This window comes from Rhodamnia argentea, chromosome 4 (genome assembly GCF_020921035.1).
Source record: "Rhodamnia argentea isolate NSW1041297 chromosome 4, ASM2092103v1, whole genome shotgun sequence".
NCBI lineage: Eukaryota > Viridiplantae > Streptophyta > Magnoliopsida > Myrtales > Myrtaceae > Rhodamnia > Rhodamnia argentea.
Genome location: NC_063153.1, coordinates 20,560,694 through 20,578,022, shown reverse-complemented (window position 1 = coordinate 20,578,022; position 17,329 = coordinate 20,560,694). Strand labels below are relative to the sequence as shown.

The 17,329-nt window shown below is 39.2% G+C and overlaps 2 protein-coding genes across 2 annotated transcripts; both read right to left on the bottom strand.

The window, feature by feature from the left end:
- Positions 1-163: 163 nt before the first annotated feature.
- On the bottom strand, positions 164-5,159 carry LOC115741034 (casein kinase 1-like protein HD16). The gene is made up of 16 exons (XM_030674735.2): positions 4,678-5,159; positions 4,172-4,303; positions 3,991-4,064; positions 3,820-3,889; positions 3,689-3,744; positions 3,526-3,597; positions 3,169-3,263; positions 3,012-3,078; positions 2,764-2,893; positions 2,461-2,679; positions 2,215-2,357; positions 1,957-2,131; positions 1,426-1,516; positions 1,182-1,339; positions 904-1,092; positions 164-809 (listed from the first exon to the last, which is right to left on the bottom strand). Exons 1-16 carry the CDS (start codon positions 4,762-4,764, stop codon positions 750-752), a joined length of 1,818 nt encoding a protein of 605 aa, XP_030530595.1. The 5' UTR covers positions 4,765-5,159; the 3' UTR covers positions 164-749.
- A 4,667-nt stretch (positions 5,160-9,826) lies between these two features.
- Positions 9,827-14,357, bottom strand: LOC115741035 (monoacylglycerol lipase). Its single transcript, XM_030674736.2, has 7 exons — positions 13,758-14,357; positions 12,090-12,128; positions 11,883-11,953; positions 11,521-11,585; positions 10,845-10,934; positions 10,637-10,729; positions 9,827-10,438 (listed from the first exon to the last, which is right to left on the bottom strand). The coding sequence occupies exons 1-7, from the start codon at positions 14,117-14,119 to the stop codon at positions 10,007-10,009; spliced, it is 1,152 nt and encodes a 383-aa protein (XP_030530596.1). The 5' UTR covers positions 14,120-14,357; the 3' UTR covers positions 9,827-10,006.
- Positions 14,358-17,329: the final 2,972 nt, after the last annotated feature.

The following is a 17,329-nucleotide window of genomic DNA, read 5'->3' as shown; positions in this document are numbered from 1 at the left end:
TGGGAAACAGAACTACCAAGGACCTGTTACCATGACCTACAACCCTGACTAAAAGGAAATCCTCGGAAACACACACTTCCTGTCATATTCACAACAACTAATCTTTTCCAGATCCACCAACCAAGCAACATAGTAGCAGATTGTGAGAGACCAAACGCAGAAACAATTTAAATGCTGCTTAAGATTTTGCACAATAACCACTTCAAAATCAAAGAGAAGCCGAACAAAAAGATTTGACAATAATACAAATGACAACCTATATGTAGGTTTTCTCTGATGGGTAACTCAAAATCACTGAGCTCAGAAAAAGGATGAAGATCACAGGAGCTTGAGTCCTACAAAAGCAAATACATAGCGTCCAGCTCAGAAAGTTGCAGCTTCACTAAAGCATCACAACTGAACACTTGAAAAGAACCACTTACAATCAAGACCTGACATGCACCGCACCATCAACCAAGTTACATTTTCTACATATACAAATTCTAGTCAATGAGCAGAAAAATATTTGCCTCATGATAGAACGACGACAGCATTTTCTAATAGGGATTTTAATATGATTGAGACAGTGTGGAGTCTTTTCTATTAGATGTGTTGCAATGAATAATGAAATATACTTTTGGCACTCATCCGCCATTCATATGGTTTGGATTTGATTTGCCATTCCTAAGTCGGTGGTAGATGGTAAAAGCTGAATGCCGATTATCCAAGCATTTCATCGATATTCCAATGGCGAGGAAAAATTTGGCAGCTCATGAAACAGTCCGACCATAGCAAACAGAAGCAATGTAGAGATTCTTCGCCCATTTTTCCTGAAATGAAAGAATCAGGGAAAAGCATGTGCTCATTAAAATATCCAAGAAAAACAGCACACATTGATGCCTGACAAAAGAAGAAAGAAATCACCTTGACATGTGTGCTAGGAAAAGCAGAAGTTCGTAAGGTCTCTTGGGTTTCATCTGCTGGCTTTCTTCGTGGAATGCTGAGGATAAAAGCAGCCTGATCTAAAGTAGCAGCAGTTGATGTGATGCGGTAGCCGCCGTCCCACCTTCTATGAATGCCTTCACTAGGATAGAGAAAATCTAGCTCCACAACCTAACGTTTCAAATAAATACTCCAACCTTACGAAATGGTTTTAGCCTAAAAAAAACAGTCAAATACAAAGGAGAAAATCACAACAAAACCTGATCAGAAAACCCTGCACCACGGGACATAATGACAGCCCATCTGGTCCCAGCAGTAGCCATCGATGTGACAAAAAAGCCTTCCTTCCATTTTTTATTAATCCACTTGAAGGGAAATGAATCACTCACTTTATATGACTGCTGCAGATATGGAGTTCCTGCCATTTAGGATATAACAGAAGTTAGAGAAACAAATCTATGATCATTTCAGAACATATCATTGTCTTTAGATCCAATAACTAACCCTTAGACATCACAACTAATGAGCTCCCATTGTTAGCTCCGGCAACTGCAGTGATATAGTAGTTCTTCTCCCACTGCTCCATGATCCACTCCTACAAGAAAAAATGGAAAATGCATCGACAATCTCTTCGGCTAAAACATAGTATTAAATAACAGTCCTAATGCTCCATACAGCAATGGGCAATGGGCAATGGGCAAATATGCAGTGATTCAATACAATAGCAATAAGTACTATATGCAACTCCCTCGAGAAATTTAATGGGTGGAGTTGCATGCTTATACTATCACACCATCCTTAGTGCCCACGTGTAACCACTCAAAGAGCACGGTGCAATGCCAGAAGCCATTGATAGAAATCCTTTAAGAGTAACAAACCAAGAAGAAGCGACTCGTCACACTACAAACTACTGAAAACAGTATGAACTGTTTCACACACCAGTACATAGAAAGTCAAATATCCAATGAAACTAACAGATACATCACAAAAACAAATTCAAAAATCAATGTCCATAGTCTTGATATTAAGAGCAACCTTGGGAAGAAAGTAGCGTGAGAGTTCATAAACTTGAGCAGAGAAGCCAGTTCCAGCATCCATTATTAAGGCCCAAAGGTTAGAGCAAGAAGCCACACTGCTGATGAATAACCCATCCTCATTTCCTTTCTCTATATGCTGTGATAACCGCATATCTCCCACATTGTAGTGATACCTAACCATATGCAGAGAAAGAACAATGAAAAAACTCCCTTTGGAATACACAGAATTCGAGGGAAAGTGAGATATGCAGAAAACCTTTGCTTCATTGGTCGACGAGCATTATAGATACTTATCCATTGTGTAGCAGGCATCCCCATTCGAACCTTCTTTTTGGGCTGTTCATCTTCTTCGTCTTCTATCGTCGGTCGTCCTCTTTTATGTCCAACCTGACAGACAAGCTTCAGAGCACAAAGCAAAGTAATACATGTCAGAAAAATCCAAATTGTTTGCTCTGCTTGTTAACCAACAAGCTGCAGTATGTTGGTAAAAGAACGTAAGTACCTTCTGAGCACCATCAGTATTGATCGGCCTAATATCCGGATTCGGGCCAATGATACCATCGAAGAGAGAGATATATTTAGCATAATTGGGTTCCTCGTCAAATTTTAAGTTCACCACATACTCAACAAATTGTCGGAAAGGCTGAGGGCAGAAGCAACAGAGTGTTTCTGGGGAAGTGGACATCTTCTTTTTGCAGACAAGGAACCCTTTATTCTCTCCCTGAGGAAAACCATAGCCTAGGTCAATGGGCAATTTAGGTAAAAGCGACAATTTTACTCTTCTTAATATTTTGATGACTTAAACCTGAAATCCTTGCCACGGTAAACGTCCACGCAAAAGAAAAATGAGTGTGTAAGCAAGTGATTCTAAGTCATCTCTCCTGCTGCCAACTCTACCAAGATGAGCATGCACACTGGCATACCGAACTGTCCCTCTGGAGAGAGAAAAAAACAAGAAAGCAACAACACAGAACAATCAACAAGGTATCCAGACAAAAAAAACATGAAATTCTAAATTTCCTATAAAGCATTGCATTGAAATATCAAGCTAACCTAAAAACATCTGGACGTTGGTCATATTCAACATGTAGGCCTGTTGAACTATCCCTCCACCTGGTGGCTGCAAGGCCAAATAGAAAATAAAATTGACATTTAAGTAATGCACCAATAACTTGTGGCATAAGAGAGGGTGAAAAAGCAGCTAGCACACCTAAGCCAAGATCAACCAGAAACAGCTTTTTCTCTTCAGGTGTTCCTGGGGGACCAAGCAGAAAATTCTCAGGTTTTACATCGCCATGCACATATCTGCAAGAAAGTCACCAGCAATATAAAAACCCAATATGTACAACAACAGTGCAATCAAATAATGACGAGCAGCACAAATCAAGAGGACAATATGACGACCCAATTCAGCTATATTTTTTTTTTAGATGCACTTGCATGACAACCAACCTGAGCGGTTACTCTTTCACTTGGTCTTTTTTCAGACAATATAGGTATGACGTGAAAAACTGTCACTTCAAAACACAATCAAGAAGCACGAAAACTACAAAAAATAGGAACTTACCCTCGGAAGTGCATCTTCTCAAGTATGGAGATTGCTTCGATCGCAATACAGGCAACCATTTCAGTTGACATGCTGCATTGCAAAACATGCACAAAATCTTTAGGACACAAGAAAAGGAGACTTGGCAACACCTTTTAGCAATCAATCCAATAAAGATACATACGTGTGAGAGTTGTTATTCCATACGTCCCACAGACTAGGCCCAAGCATATCCATAACCTGTTTGTAACGTGAAGTTAGCTAGTACTTTATTACCGAATTTGCTAAACCTCAATTGAAGAGTCACAAACATACCATGACATAGTAGTCACCCTGCCTCCCCTTGTAATGTACTCGTGGTACTCCATGACTTCCACCAAGAGCACTGTTCAGTTAATAGAAGGCAAATGTGGAAACAAGAAAGTCAGTCCATAAATTTATCTTTGTAAGTTAAATTTAAATCAAAAGACGTCTTTGGAAACGTACTTGTATACTTGCCACTCATGGGGCGGTCCATAATTACATCCTTTACTGCTTCTATGCTCAAACTTCAGCGCAACCTAATAATTAAGTATCATAACACGGTGTAAAATAACAGATGGTCTTCACTTTGAAAATTGAAATCCGAAACCTGATACTTTCATGATAAAAATGAATGATGCCGAACCTCAATAGCCCCTGGGCCGGTTCGCTCATTCGACGTGGTTGGACCAACTCTACGCCCAACATATACTTGACCAAAACCACCCTTTCCCAATTTTCTTTCTATTGTGTATAAGGGCGAACCACCTACCCGAACCTGTATAAAGAGAAAACTTTTGATATGGGACAGCATTTTCACTTGTACTGATCTGCCCGAATATACAGATATGCATAATCAGAAGGACATAGAAATACCGCAATTAAGGTCATTAAGGCAAACCAAAGACCCATAAACTGGTGTAAAAAGATCCAAAAGGAAAGTGATTTTTTTTTTTTTTTGCAGCTTTACTAATGGAGGGTCAAAAAATACTCCTCGGTGGCCTGATAACAACCACAACTTCGAAAATTCAACCGTTGATTAGAGAAACGTCGAACTGTTCCTATGGTTTTTATCTTCCATCCTTCCGATATCTCCAGCAACCCATTAAAACTTCGATCAAGCACGCCGTAATAATCCAACACAATCTTCACCTTTTCGGGAAGAGGAGCCGTACTTCCCTCGTCCTCAGCTCCAACACCCTTATCGCCGCTTCGGCCTCCACTACCTCTCTCATCCATCGCTGCCGCTAACCGAACCTCAAGTCACCTCCTTCGTGCCGCGAAATCACCTTCCTCCCGGTGGCCGCCGTCGATGTCGAAGCTTCACCCGCCTGTCCGTTCGGCGAGCTTATCGGGGTTCTCGCAAGTCTCTGGGCGAGCTACGCGATGACCAGCTCCAGGCGTCCTGAGGCGGCGATTGGGTCGTCCGTGGAGAAGGTTCGAGGAGGCTCTGCAATCGCCTGCGTCCCGCTCTTCGGAGTGGGGATTTTGTTGAGAGCCGTGAGGAGGCGACTAAGAACAGGAGAGTGACTCCGCTTCCAGAAAGGGGAAGGCGACGTAGGCAGATTAAAAGAAAAAAAAAAGGAAAAGAAGAAAACATTTGAACAAAATTAGGGCTTGGTGGGAGGGAATTTGGGAGATCTGCGAAGAAATTGAAAGAGAGAGAGAGAGAGAGAGAGAGAGAGAGAGGACAGATGCTTGCGTGGCACTTCCCTCTGTTCTTTTCTTTTTTTCATTTTTGATTTTATTTTATTTATCGACAGATTTATTATTTATGATGAAATTGTTATACTTCAATCTCGATTTACAGCGAAAATCTGAAAAGAATTTCGAGTGTTTCATAGGTTAAGTAAAAAACGTTTGAGAAAATCAAAATTGCTCCGCTAAAGAGTTCCTTTGCCTTTTAAAAAGTGTTACCGTCGATGCTTTTGTTGTATCTATTTTTTTTTCTTTTCTTGCCGATAGATTTTGCTGGCATGAACCAACAAAGATGTCGAAATACACGTGCCGTGTTGTGATTTACTCAAAACTGTTATGCGACGCCGAATAAGCACCATACCGGACTACACAAGAATTAAAAATTAAAGAAGCAAACTCGAGAGAGAAGGGGATCCTAGAGCTCGCAACCGCCATGACCAAATCTGGAGCTCGCCGAAGCTCGAGCTCACAGTCACGACAGTTCAAAGTTGAGCTCATAGCAACCATGGCCACGCGAGTTTCTGGCCTCAAAGATCGAGGCCTTGGCCACTCGAGCTATGAGCTCGCAGCCGCCATGTCCACATGAGCTTTGAGATTGCAGTGGCCGTGGCTGTGGCCATAGCAACTTCAACCATGGCCGCTCAATTGGTGATGGTCAATGAGTAAGAATATTTCTGCATTATTGTGAACGCTATATTTTGTGGTATTTTTACGTATTTGGACATGTACGAAGCAAAAGAAGAGGAAAGAGAAAGGGAAACGGGATTCGACATGAGTGAGGGGAAAGTCCACGTAGGAAAAAAAGAAAGAATGTCCACTGAAATATTAAAATTCCATTATTGGATCAACCGGGGAACAGTCATATGCTTTTGAAGAAAAAAGAGTAGAAGCACGATTTTGATTTTCGGACAAAAGCCTATTACAGCATTTAACACACTATTACAGCATTTAACAACTATCAACAAGAGCCTCATCTTTCCTATGCGGGATAAATTTTTTGTTTGTTTTACAAACAACCATCGACGAGAGCATTGTTTCATTTGAATAGTGAGTACTTTTTATAGATCAGCCTTATGGCTATATACAAAAGTAGCGCTACGAGTAGATCGATCTCGATCGGTCTTTATAGTCCCTCTTGTGTGTTTTGCGTACGGTGAGAGAAAGTATATTGTAATAGCATGCGTGAGATAATCTTTGAGCATTATACTTATACTGTGGTTTGGTGTAACGAGTATATATTAAGTTGTCTGTTATAATTCTCTCGTATTACCGTCACAATGTTACACATACCTTACGGATGGTATACTCATGAAGGTTGGGCACTCTACACTTTTGACAACGGGGTGGGCGATGGTCTCTACAGTTCGCGAAGCTCGGCTTGGGGCATCTTGAGATGGCAATAGCTAGAAGGTTCGAAGGTTCTACAGTCGCTTGCGCCGCATAGTGAATGGATTATGTTTTTAGAAAGACGAGGGTAATGTAGGCATAAAAAATAAAAAATTAAAATTAAAAAAAAAAACCCAGCCCTCGGTGGGAGGGAATTTGGAGGGATTTGTGAAGAAATTCAAAGAAACTTTAATTCCAGTTCAAGCATAACTTTTATACAATAGAAGTGTCATAATTTTTATATAGTGCTCAATTGAGGGTTATAATTTTTTTTTTTCTCATTTCTTAAGTGTCATATCGGAGTAAAATCATTCATTTGAGTGTCATTTCCGACAAATCGTCTTATGTGAATGTTTTTACATAATTTTTCATTCCGACATGGAATGTTTAAAAGTAAATGGAAGTTCGGTGTGCAAATTTTTGTCCACTTAGAGAGAAACGGCGTCGTGTCACTCTCTCTTTACCAAAAAGAACGTCATTTATTTGTCTCTCATTTTCCTATTCATCTCTAAAGTAAATCGAGAATTAGGGCTTGCATCTCTCTCTCTAATCGGTCTATGTCTCTCTCGTCAATTACTCTCTCTAATCTCGAATTACGGCTTCGATCTTCCTCTACACTTTATCTCTGAAACAAATAGAGTTGTCACTCACACTCTCTTCATCTTGTTCATCTTTAAATCTCCGAAACAAATAAGGCTTGCTGCGCAACAAATTGAACTCGGCTTTGTTCATAAACTCATGAGTTGCTTCTCCTATTTCCGATCCTCATTGTGAATTTGATGAGATGATTTGCATCAATTTGAAGCATTGGAAATCTTGGGGTCGGCTAGGGTTAGGGTTCTTGGAGGTTAAAATTTGGATTTTCCCCCCAATTTGTTGAAGTAAGGCAAGGTTCTTTGATTTGTTTAGCATCACGAGTCGTTTAGGGCCTATTTGGTAACATTTTTGCTCCAAAAAAGTGATTCCGATTAAAATCAATTTTTTTATTATGTTCCCTGGATGAGTTTTAGAGAATCAAAACGTGTTTGGTAATTGCATAAAATTTATGTTTCCGAAACAGAAATGCGTTTAGTAACTGCACAAAATTTCCGCTTTGGGAAATAATTTTTCTTCTCAATTTTTCATTTAAATCAAATAATTATATAATCATATTTGATGACTTTCCTTAGACCCCACAATTGTGATCCTCTCGCACCATGACATGTTTTGCTTCATATTTGTTTCTTAAAAGGATAATAAGCTAAAATTGTTGCTTTTCCATGCTTCTCTTGAGGTTATGCATATGTCAAGGATGAAAGAGGTGACTTTAATTATCTTTTATTGCTCGGAATGAATAAAACTCATCTCTGCCACATAGGTGGCTCAATTTTTACCCTTGGATGCCATACGAATAGTCACCGGTGCAACATGGTACTCCAACAACAAATCGAGCATGGCTTATTTAGATTTTTCAGGATTTTTGGAACGATTTTCCCATAAGGGGCAAAATCATCATTTGAGAGAAATCGAAAGGTAAAATCGTCAAAAATAGGATTGGCCATTTGAAATGACCCATCTCATAATTTTTTAGACTTTTTGGAATTTTTCTGATTTTTTCCCATTTTTTATATTTTTACGAATTTCCCCTTTTTTTGGAATTTTTAAATCATTTTCTGATTTTTTTTATTTCCAAAATTTTATTTAAAAAATTATCTAGATCAGGTTGGGTTGACCTAGCCCACGCCTCATTGGCACTCGACAAAAGTGAAAGAAGATTATCATTGCATTTTTTTATTTTCAAAAATGTTCTTTCATTAGAGAAGCAACTTTTTTTTGTTTCTTATTTTTTATCCAAAAGTGTTTCCAAGAGCAGAATTAGAATCAGAATCACTTGCGTTATCAAACATGTTTCGAATTCCTTTTTGGTCCGAGCAACGTAAATAGAGAAACAGAAACGTTACCAAACAGGCCCTTAGTAGCTCAAATACTAACTTCGACTTGTCGGCCCGCCACGTCAAATGATTTAATTTATTTCAATGCCATGTTGGATTTTCCGATGAGGCAAATCGTCGATGTCACTTAAGTGATAAATTTTTAAATTTGTACCACTTAAGTGAGCAAAAAATTTGACCAAAAAAAGAAATGAGGGAAAAAAAGAGAGAGTTATGACCATAAAGGAAACACTACACAAAATTTATGACACTATTGCTATTCCTATTCCCTCAGAAACCAAATCACTCTAGACCTGCCTGCTTTTTAGAGGCATTTGAAAATGCAATTTACATCTCTCAAAACTCTCCCTAAAATTTGCCAAACATCATTTGCCTTGGATAGAAGGCCTTTGGGAAAGTATTGCCAAACGCACTCTTAATTTAAAAACATTTATTACGGATGAGACGGCAACAACCCTCACCCACGACGAAAGGGGTGGCCAATAATATAATCGAGTTCGAACATTTTTCAAGAGGCTCAAGTTATGTGGCATGTGGCCAGTGCAAACCAGAATGAAGATATTAGCAAAGCATATCAGTTACCAGATTTGATGAAGATACGACAGCAGATTGAAGCATTTCAATTGTGTTTCGTTGAGATCTGATCATTGTTTGTGTCGTACTTGGCTTTGATCTTTTGCTATGTTCTAACTTATGTAACCGTCTCAAACTGGTCTCCGAAGACATCTTAGTACTTGGCCACGATAGGAAAACACGTTGAAGCTTCTAAAAAAGGTTAGTCGGGTCCCGAGCAAGTCGAAACACGCGGTTGCCATCCATCCATCGAACCAAAATTGATGTGCAGCGCCAGCAAAATACATTCTCTCTTGCTTTTATTTAGATCCAGTGGTTAACACGAGTATTTTGGTCCGGTGTCATAGAATCCTCGGAAGCAAAAGAAAATACTCAAAACCGTCTGTATCACGAGACCTGCCCAGATACATTCCAATTTGAAAGGACGCACCTTCCTGAGCATATTCTGTTTTCGTCCTCGCTTTATTCTCTGTAACTTTTGCAAACGGGGGGGATCCAGTGGCTTTTGCTCCACCCTCATATCCAGTCTGGCCCACGACGCAACGCGCGAGAAATGACCACAGGCTCGGGAGGGCGGGAGGGCGTCCATTGTTTTCTCGTGCATATAAATCCAACTCCAGGTTAATTGTGAAAGACCATATTCAACACCAGCACACAAATCAGGCAAAAGCATAATGCTCTCTTTCAACAATGCGGAGCCACGCATATATTTCTAAAGCACTAGATACAGATTCATTGGCAAGACAAGCCAAACATTTATAGATGCAGATTCATTGGCAAGACATGCCATACATACTTGTAAAACAACCTTAAGACAGAATATAGACACCTACAGTAATCAACCAGCTCCAAAAAACTTGAGATTTTGGCCCTTGTTTAAGTGGGCAAGAGATTTACCAAACTCTAACCTTCTTGGAACCAGCACCTAATTTTCTTTCCATCCAACTAATTATGTCCTGACCGATCTCTTCCCTCTCAGGCTCAAACAGAAGGTCGTGTAAGAACCCTTCATAGAGCTTTATGTCCTTAAACTTGGACGCTGCTTCATTGTACAAATCCTGGGAGGCCAGTGGATCAGTGACCCTATCTGCAGTTCCATGAAGAACAAAGAATGGAACAGTAATGGACTTGATGTTCCGCATCAGATAAGAGGATATCCTTAAAATTTCGTGGCCCGTCCTGACCCTGATGGGTCCAGTGTATACTAACGGATCAGAGTATTTGGCTAATAGAGCCACAGGATCTCTCGTCACCGGGATTCCCCTTTTGTTGGCACCCTTAAACTGGAACCTTGGTGCAACTAGAGAAAATAGAGGAGCCACAGCCTGTGTGAACATGGCAAAATAGCTTATTACACAACACAGGTAGAATGACAACAGATAGGAGCAAACAAATTGGGCAGGCTAACTTGGTGACAAGTTAAACCTCAATCAGTGTCCGACAAGAGTGTGTACGGGAGTATAATATCGAGCATTGGTATTATCCGGTCTAAAAGTCCGGTACATATGAGAGAGATGACATACCCCAACAATTGGGTGTGCAGGTTTCACACGTAAAGCTGGTGAGGTTAATATGATTCCTTCCAGCATATCTTCAACATGAGCATATGAAGCAGCCTGTGCAAGTACTCATGCAGAATATATTTCATCAGCAGATGTTAGTGATGCAAAGAAATCGTCATTAGATATCAACTGTCTTAATCCGCAAGTTGATTTAGTTCCCAATGTTTACCTTCAAAACCACGGCCCCTCCAGTAGAGTGACCAAAAAGGAAGCATGGTATACCAGGGTTGTCTGATTTGATCTTTTCCAAGAAGGCCCCCTGAAAAAAATTATATCTGCAGCATTAGCTGAACGACCATGCATGCAAATCTATAGGCCAACAAATTTAATTTACATGATGTAAGTTCATCATTTGAGAAAGCTGAAGAAGCAAAAGGCAAATTAACCAGTTAATGACGCTGTTATGGATGAGTACTAAACCTTACACGATGATGTTGAACCAGTACAATGACTCAAATTGCTAGATAAACAAAGTAAAAACTGTTATTCTGATAGTTTTTTTTGCTCGTGATTATGGGATCAACACCTGTCCAGTTATCAAAATACTTGCTACTTTTTCCTCTTCCAACTTTAAAATACTGAACCTCGAGAATTTTTTAATTTGACACCAGCATAAAAAGGAGCATTTCAAGTAGATATCTTCACACTCATTCCAACAACTTAATCACTAGTTTTCAAGCGACCATCAAAACTGCAATGCATAATTCATGACGGAGGCTACAGAAATGATGGTAGGAAACCAAATCATTCCATTTCATATAATTTTGTTGAAAAACCAAAAAAGAAACAGTATCCTCAACTAGACGAAAGGAATAAGATATCAATGGTATGGGAGAGATACTTACGGTGTCGGCAACAACATGATCTAGCGAAGGAACATACCCATGCAAACCGTCGCTGCCCCCATGACCTGGAGCATCAAAAGGATAGGTAAGTACCTTTTTGCACCCCAATTTGGAGCAGCTGGCTAAAGAAAGATGAAAATATCACTAGGCCCAAAATACACAATATCATCATTTTCTATTAAGTTATTTAAAGAGAGTTTCCTACCCAACTCATACCACAGACAAGAAAAGCACTTGCAAATGACTTTCAATCACTCCAATTGCTAAGTGATGCCATAAGCAAATTTATTTTGTCTAAACAAAAGATTGTCCTTTTAGATATAATGATAAGCACAAAATGATAGAGGTTAAAAACACAATACCAATCCAATCCATTGCATAAACACCATAGTTGCAGGATGTTAGCTGTCTTGCAAAACGTGCATATCTTCCGCTAAACAATGAATCAAGAACCCAAGTCAGGCATAACAGCTAAACTTCCAAACAAACAATGAATCTCAAGTTGGGTTTGGGTGGGGGTGGGGGACGCGAGAGAGAGAGTCTTTGAGTTTCGGCATTGATAAATTTACCTGTGCTCATTAAGCCCGTGAATAATGACCAAAATCCCCCTGAAGCAACATCACAATCAACCATAAGAAAGAACGTTGGAGGAAAACTAGCATTAAGGCAACTGAAAATCATGAAAAACAGTACATGCTACAGGTATCAGGCCTGTGGCATGAAAGCCACAATTATCAGGGAGCCATGCAGCACCTGAGCACCTTAATCCTTTCTATAGTGATCATCCTGGTTGCCAAAGTTAAATTAGAGAAGGTAATAGATTCACTTGAAGAAGCCTTAGACAAACCAAAGACAGTTATTAGTCTCAATAACATTGCAAGCAATTTAAAGAGGATGTAGACCATCATAACATGGTAACATGGGGAAGGTAGCTTTAAAGCTTGAAGTTTACGCTATGCTACTTCTTCATGGATTTTAGGTGAATGCATCACAGTTGCTACCTTTAATACAGCGAGCTAATCATCTAGGGCCTCTCGACAAAATTCCAATCATGCAAACTTAGTCATTGGAGAGAATGGTTAAAAAGCATACACTCCTATGGCTCGATAGAAAATCTACTTCACTGGACAACTTAGAAACCAACTAATCACGCAATTTTTTTTTGGCAGCTACATACCAACCAAGCTGTCTCAGGAATTTCCACGGTTTAAAAGATAACTTCCAAATTCAACCAACCTAAAATTCAATTCTTTTCTCACCAATTAATGAGGTGACAAAAAACGTTGATACTTCAATGATGAAAAAAGGGGGAAAAGAGAACTGATTTGTATTTGGAAGAAAAATTCAACTTGGATTATTCAAGTTCGATGATTGTAGCATTCATTCGTCCTCATTCAAGTGAATTTAGCACACAAACCTCTCGGACCAACACTCAACAAGGAGAGAGAAAATAAAAGTAGAAAGAAAGGGAATTCATTCATGGAGAACCGAAAACAAAATTTTTTGTTCAAATTGAAGAGAACTATAACATTTCAACCAAGCAATGGGCATTGGAAGCTATAAATGACAAAAAAAAATGGCCCGAAAAGCATGTAGAGATCGATTTATCCCCAACTGACGCAACTTCAAGTAGTATCAACAACGTGACTCAATACTTTAAACAAGGCCCAAAATTCATGTAAACAGGGATGCATTCGCCCCTCTAAGCATCCATGCTCTTTTGGCAGTTTGAGAAATGGACCCGCAGAGCCCACCAAAAAGCATCTATGCTCTTCCAGTTCAAGGTATAGCTACCGCGTAAGATCGAGACTATAATTAAAGCTCCTATCATCTCGCAGCTCGTGCAGCTGAAGAAAATTCACCACAATCCACGACTAAAACTTCTTAATCTAAACACGAGATATTCAGAAAAATTGAGCAAAGACAATCAGAAGCATTCATCCAAAGATTCCGTCCTTCAATATTAGCATGCTCTAAAAACCCTGTCGATGGAAGACTGGCGATAACCAAATCCTCCACTTCCGCGCACCAGAGAAGAACAGTCGCCATCATTCGAAACAGGGACATCAATTCCACTTTCAAACCATGAGGAAGTTTAAATTCCAAGCATCTTGCCCATTAAAAAAAACACTCAAACCGCTCGGAGAAAACCACAAATTGAAAATTACAAACAAAGAGAGATAATCAACCTCAAACGAACTGATCAAAGTTCAAAACAAGCAAAATAAACAACTCACCTGACTTCACCGTTCGCTGGGAACCACGACCTGCAAAAGAGAGCGTTCCTCCTAACGCCGTAAAACAAGCACGTCTGCCGATGGAACGCTCGAACGCCATCATCGTCCTCGCAATCCATCTCGATGCCTTCGGCCAGGGCTCGCCTCCTTTCAGTATCCTCCTCCTCTCGCCGCCTGAGCTTGGAATGTGATGGCGGAGACAGTCGGCGGTGGTTGTTGTGCCGGCGGGGGAGGAGGAAGAGGAGGAGGGAGAAGAGGAGGCTGTAGACGAACGCAAGGGAGACCTTCAGCGTCCTGAGGATGGGGATTATGCGGTTGCTTGCGCCCGAGGTCAGCTGATCCACCTCCATCTCCGCAGCCATAGCCGCCGCCGGCTTGAGCGTGGCTGAAATTTCGCCGCACGGCGTAGGAGGAAGCTCGGCCGGTGGCCCGCACGATCCCGCACGGACGCGGGGAGAGAGAGGGAGGAAACGACGGTTGCAACCACACCACGCGCACGGAGGACAGAAATCGAAGAAAGAGACAAAGCAAAGGTTTACAGAGAGAGAGAAAGAGATTGTTTATGGGCGTGGATTTGATGCGTATTCAATTCTCTACGCTATACGACAGAAACGAAGAAAGAGAAGAAGGTGAGTGAAATCATATGAGGCCGGTACTATCTTGGGAACCGTACGCCCACTCCCTTTTGAGAGCTCCCATCCAACGCGGACAGGCCTACAGGGATTACTATGCACTCGCGTCCCTTTTTTCTGTCCGAGGAAACACAACCCATTCAATTTTTCCAAGTGGCTTTGAAAAAATGTAGAAGACTTTAGCCTAAACGGTTTTCATGAAAATGAAAAATTGTTAAGTAAATTGTGCTTTGAGAAGTTACTTTGGTATTCGACCAAAAAAAAAAAAAAAAAGAAGTAACTTTGGTAGAAATACTGCTCGAAGAAAATACATTTGAAAAGTCCCATGGGATGGTCGATTTAAGTTCTTTAATTTTTTCTATGTTTAAAATTGGAAAAAATAAATAAAAATTAAAAAAAAAATGGCTTGAAGTGCTCTTATTTTCACAAATAAGGACTTGAAGTGAAACTTATTTCAAATAAGTACCCGAAGTGCTAAAATTATTTCAAAAACGGGCCTAGGCGAAGGGCATTTTTATCTTTTACTTTTTTGAATTTTTTTTCATTTTTTATTTTCTTTTCTTTTCTTTTTTCTCCTCTCCCCTCCCTAGACCATTACTAGCCTCGTCCGGGCAGGCGTTGGGCGAGGGCAAGGGTTGCCCTTGGCAGCATTGGGTAGGCAAGGGAGACCCTCACCAAATTCGGCGAGGGTAGCACCCACCCTCGCTCGACGTAGGCTCGGGCGAAGGTAGCCCAATTTGCTCCTACGACAGCGGCCTGAGGCCGAAAATGGCCTAGGAAGGGGAGGAGGGGGGAAGAAAAAGAAAAAGAAAAAAGAAAAAAGAAAAGAAAAGGCAAAAATAAAAAAGAAAAAAAAGAATTGGCATACGTAAAAAAAAAACTCAAAAAAATAGAGGACAAAAATGTCCTTCGATCGGGTCATTCTCCCAAGTAATTTGAGTACTTTAGGTTCTTATTTAAAAAAATGAGAACACTTTAGGCATTTTTTTTAGAATTTTCTCGAAAAATAATGTCTGCATTTTTATAGGTCGAGTTCGATTTCGCAATATATTTGGTACGACTTAAAATTATTTTCCAACAGATTCATCAATATGTATGTAAATATATTTGTTGTACTTTATGGTGGGATTTTTCCTTTCAAACCTATGGATGTCAATTGAGGGTACATATGTTAAACTATAACTTATGTTTCTTCTCAATATGTTAGTAGTCAAAGAGCCCGTTTGATAATTATCCCGATTCTCCGATTTTGTTTTCCGAAATAGAAAAAGATGATAAACCCATTTAATACTGTAAATGATTCCGATTATCAAATTTTCTTATTTTGTTCCCAAAAATAGATTTAGAGTAGAAACAATAATAAAAAAAAAGTTTGATTCTTTATTCCATAATCACTTTTGAGAAAAGACCAACAAAGTGAAAAGGCTCATGGAAGGCTCTCGATTTGTTCTCTTGGCCAAAAAAAAAAAAAGACAAAGTCTCAAGGAAAAATGCTCGACCAGCCCGCTCCATCACCGCCGTTCACCGCCCTCGTGGCACGACACCAGTGAGTTTGATTTACCTCGTTGTCTCATCATTCAGTACCCTTATCATATCTTTCCCAAGGATCTCGCTCTGCCTATACTTATTTTTTTCCATTTTTGACGCTTGTCCACTTCACGTTTTGCGTATTGTAATAATGGATTTCCCTCAAAACCTGAAATTTCCTCGTTGACTGCACAATTTGTTCCATTTAATGTCCATTTGGAATTTGTACAAATTTCAAAACTGAAAGAGAGGAGATCAAGTGTGAAATCTCTTGCAAACCCAACATGTGTTTGATTGTTTATCCAACATTGCAACCTTGACAAATCTCGTGTGAAGGAAGAGAAAAGTCTTCATCTTGACTTTGTTTTGGAGCTGAATTAATTTAACTTCTCAAACCAAACCACGTGGGGTTTGATCTTGTGATCCCCTCTTGTTACGCTGTATGAGTTTTCCCATCGCATAATTCTACTCATTTTGGCCTTATCATAATGTAATCTTTAGCAACTTGTTTTGAAGCAGTCTAGGAGTCATTCAAAATTTTTTTTTTTTGGTTGAAATTCAAACTTCTTTCATAAGCTAATCTAAGTGCAAATTCATGGCAAAAATTTAAGTGCAAATTTCCTATTAAGCTTATCTTCTTTCCTAGGGATCTTGGATACATTTTCATGCTCCACTAAATAAATAAACTAATCATGTATTATGCGTGATTTGTATTCATTTTATTAGTGAGAACAAAATTTACTAAATATGTTCTAATTCTATAAAATTCGTCCAAGGAACGGAATAAAAAAATAATCCTAAATAGAATTGATTTTTTGAATCAGAATTGTAGCCAAACGCACCCAAAGTGCTTGATATCATATTGAAAACTAAATCTCTATTGATAAAAGTGAAATTAAGGCTCTGTTTGTTTGGCGAAAAGTGAATGATTTTAAAAATATTTTCTTAAAAATGATCTCTTATATCACTTATAAAAATAAAGGAATGAAAAATATTTTTATCTTCCACGAAAGTATCCAGATATAAATTGTTATCGATAATGAAAATATTTTTCATTAGTTAATTATTTTAGGCAATACCAGCGATTTAAAAAAAATATTATTTATTTTTTTTGCGAAACAAATGTAGCATAAAGTAACTTTAACAAGTATAAATTACTCGTAGCACGTGCTAATATTCTAATCTGCAATGATTTAACTCGAAACTCTTTCGTGCAACTGAATCTTTGCTTGATTTGTATGACGAGATCTTTTTATCTCTTAAAGTTACTTATTCTATCAAGATGCTCGGGCAAATTTCAAAGTTGCCTAGCGTTCCATACTAAAAAGAAAAGGGCACGTTAAAAATGTCGAGATTTTGACAAATAATGTAAGTTAAAAGAATCATATTATGAATATCAAATATATGTTTAGA

Excerpts from the sequence above, each read along its gene's own strand:
- LOC115741034 (XM_030674735.2), bottom strand. The coding sequence starts at position 4,764 with ATGGATGAGAGAGGTAGTGGAGGCCGAAGCGGCGATAAGGGTGTTGGA. Across the intron at positions 4,304-4,677 it reads CGGCTCCTCTTCCCGAAAAG|GTTCGGGTAGGTGGTTCGCC; the intron begins GTGAAGATTGTG and ends CTCTTTATACAG. Across the intron at positions 3,264-3,525 it reads GAGAAGATGCACTTCCGAGG|ATATGTGCATGGCGATGTAA; the intron begins GTAAGTTCCTAT and ends ACTTTCTTGCAG.
- LOC115741035 (XM_030674736.2), bottom strand. The coding sequence starts at position 14,119 with ATGGCTGCGGAGATGGAGGTGGATCAGCTGACCTCGGGCGCAAGCAAC. Across the intron at positions 11,586-11,882 it reads TTATGCAATGGATTGGATTG|GTCATGGGGGCAGCGACGGT; the intron begins GTATTGTGTTTT and ends TTGATGCTCCAG. Across the intron at positions 10,935-11,520 it reads ATCATGTTGTTGCCGACACC|GGGGCCTTCTTGGAAAAGAT; the intron begins GTAAGTATCTCT and ends AATTTTTTTCAG.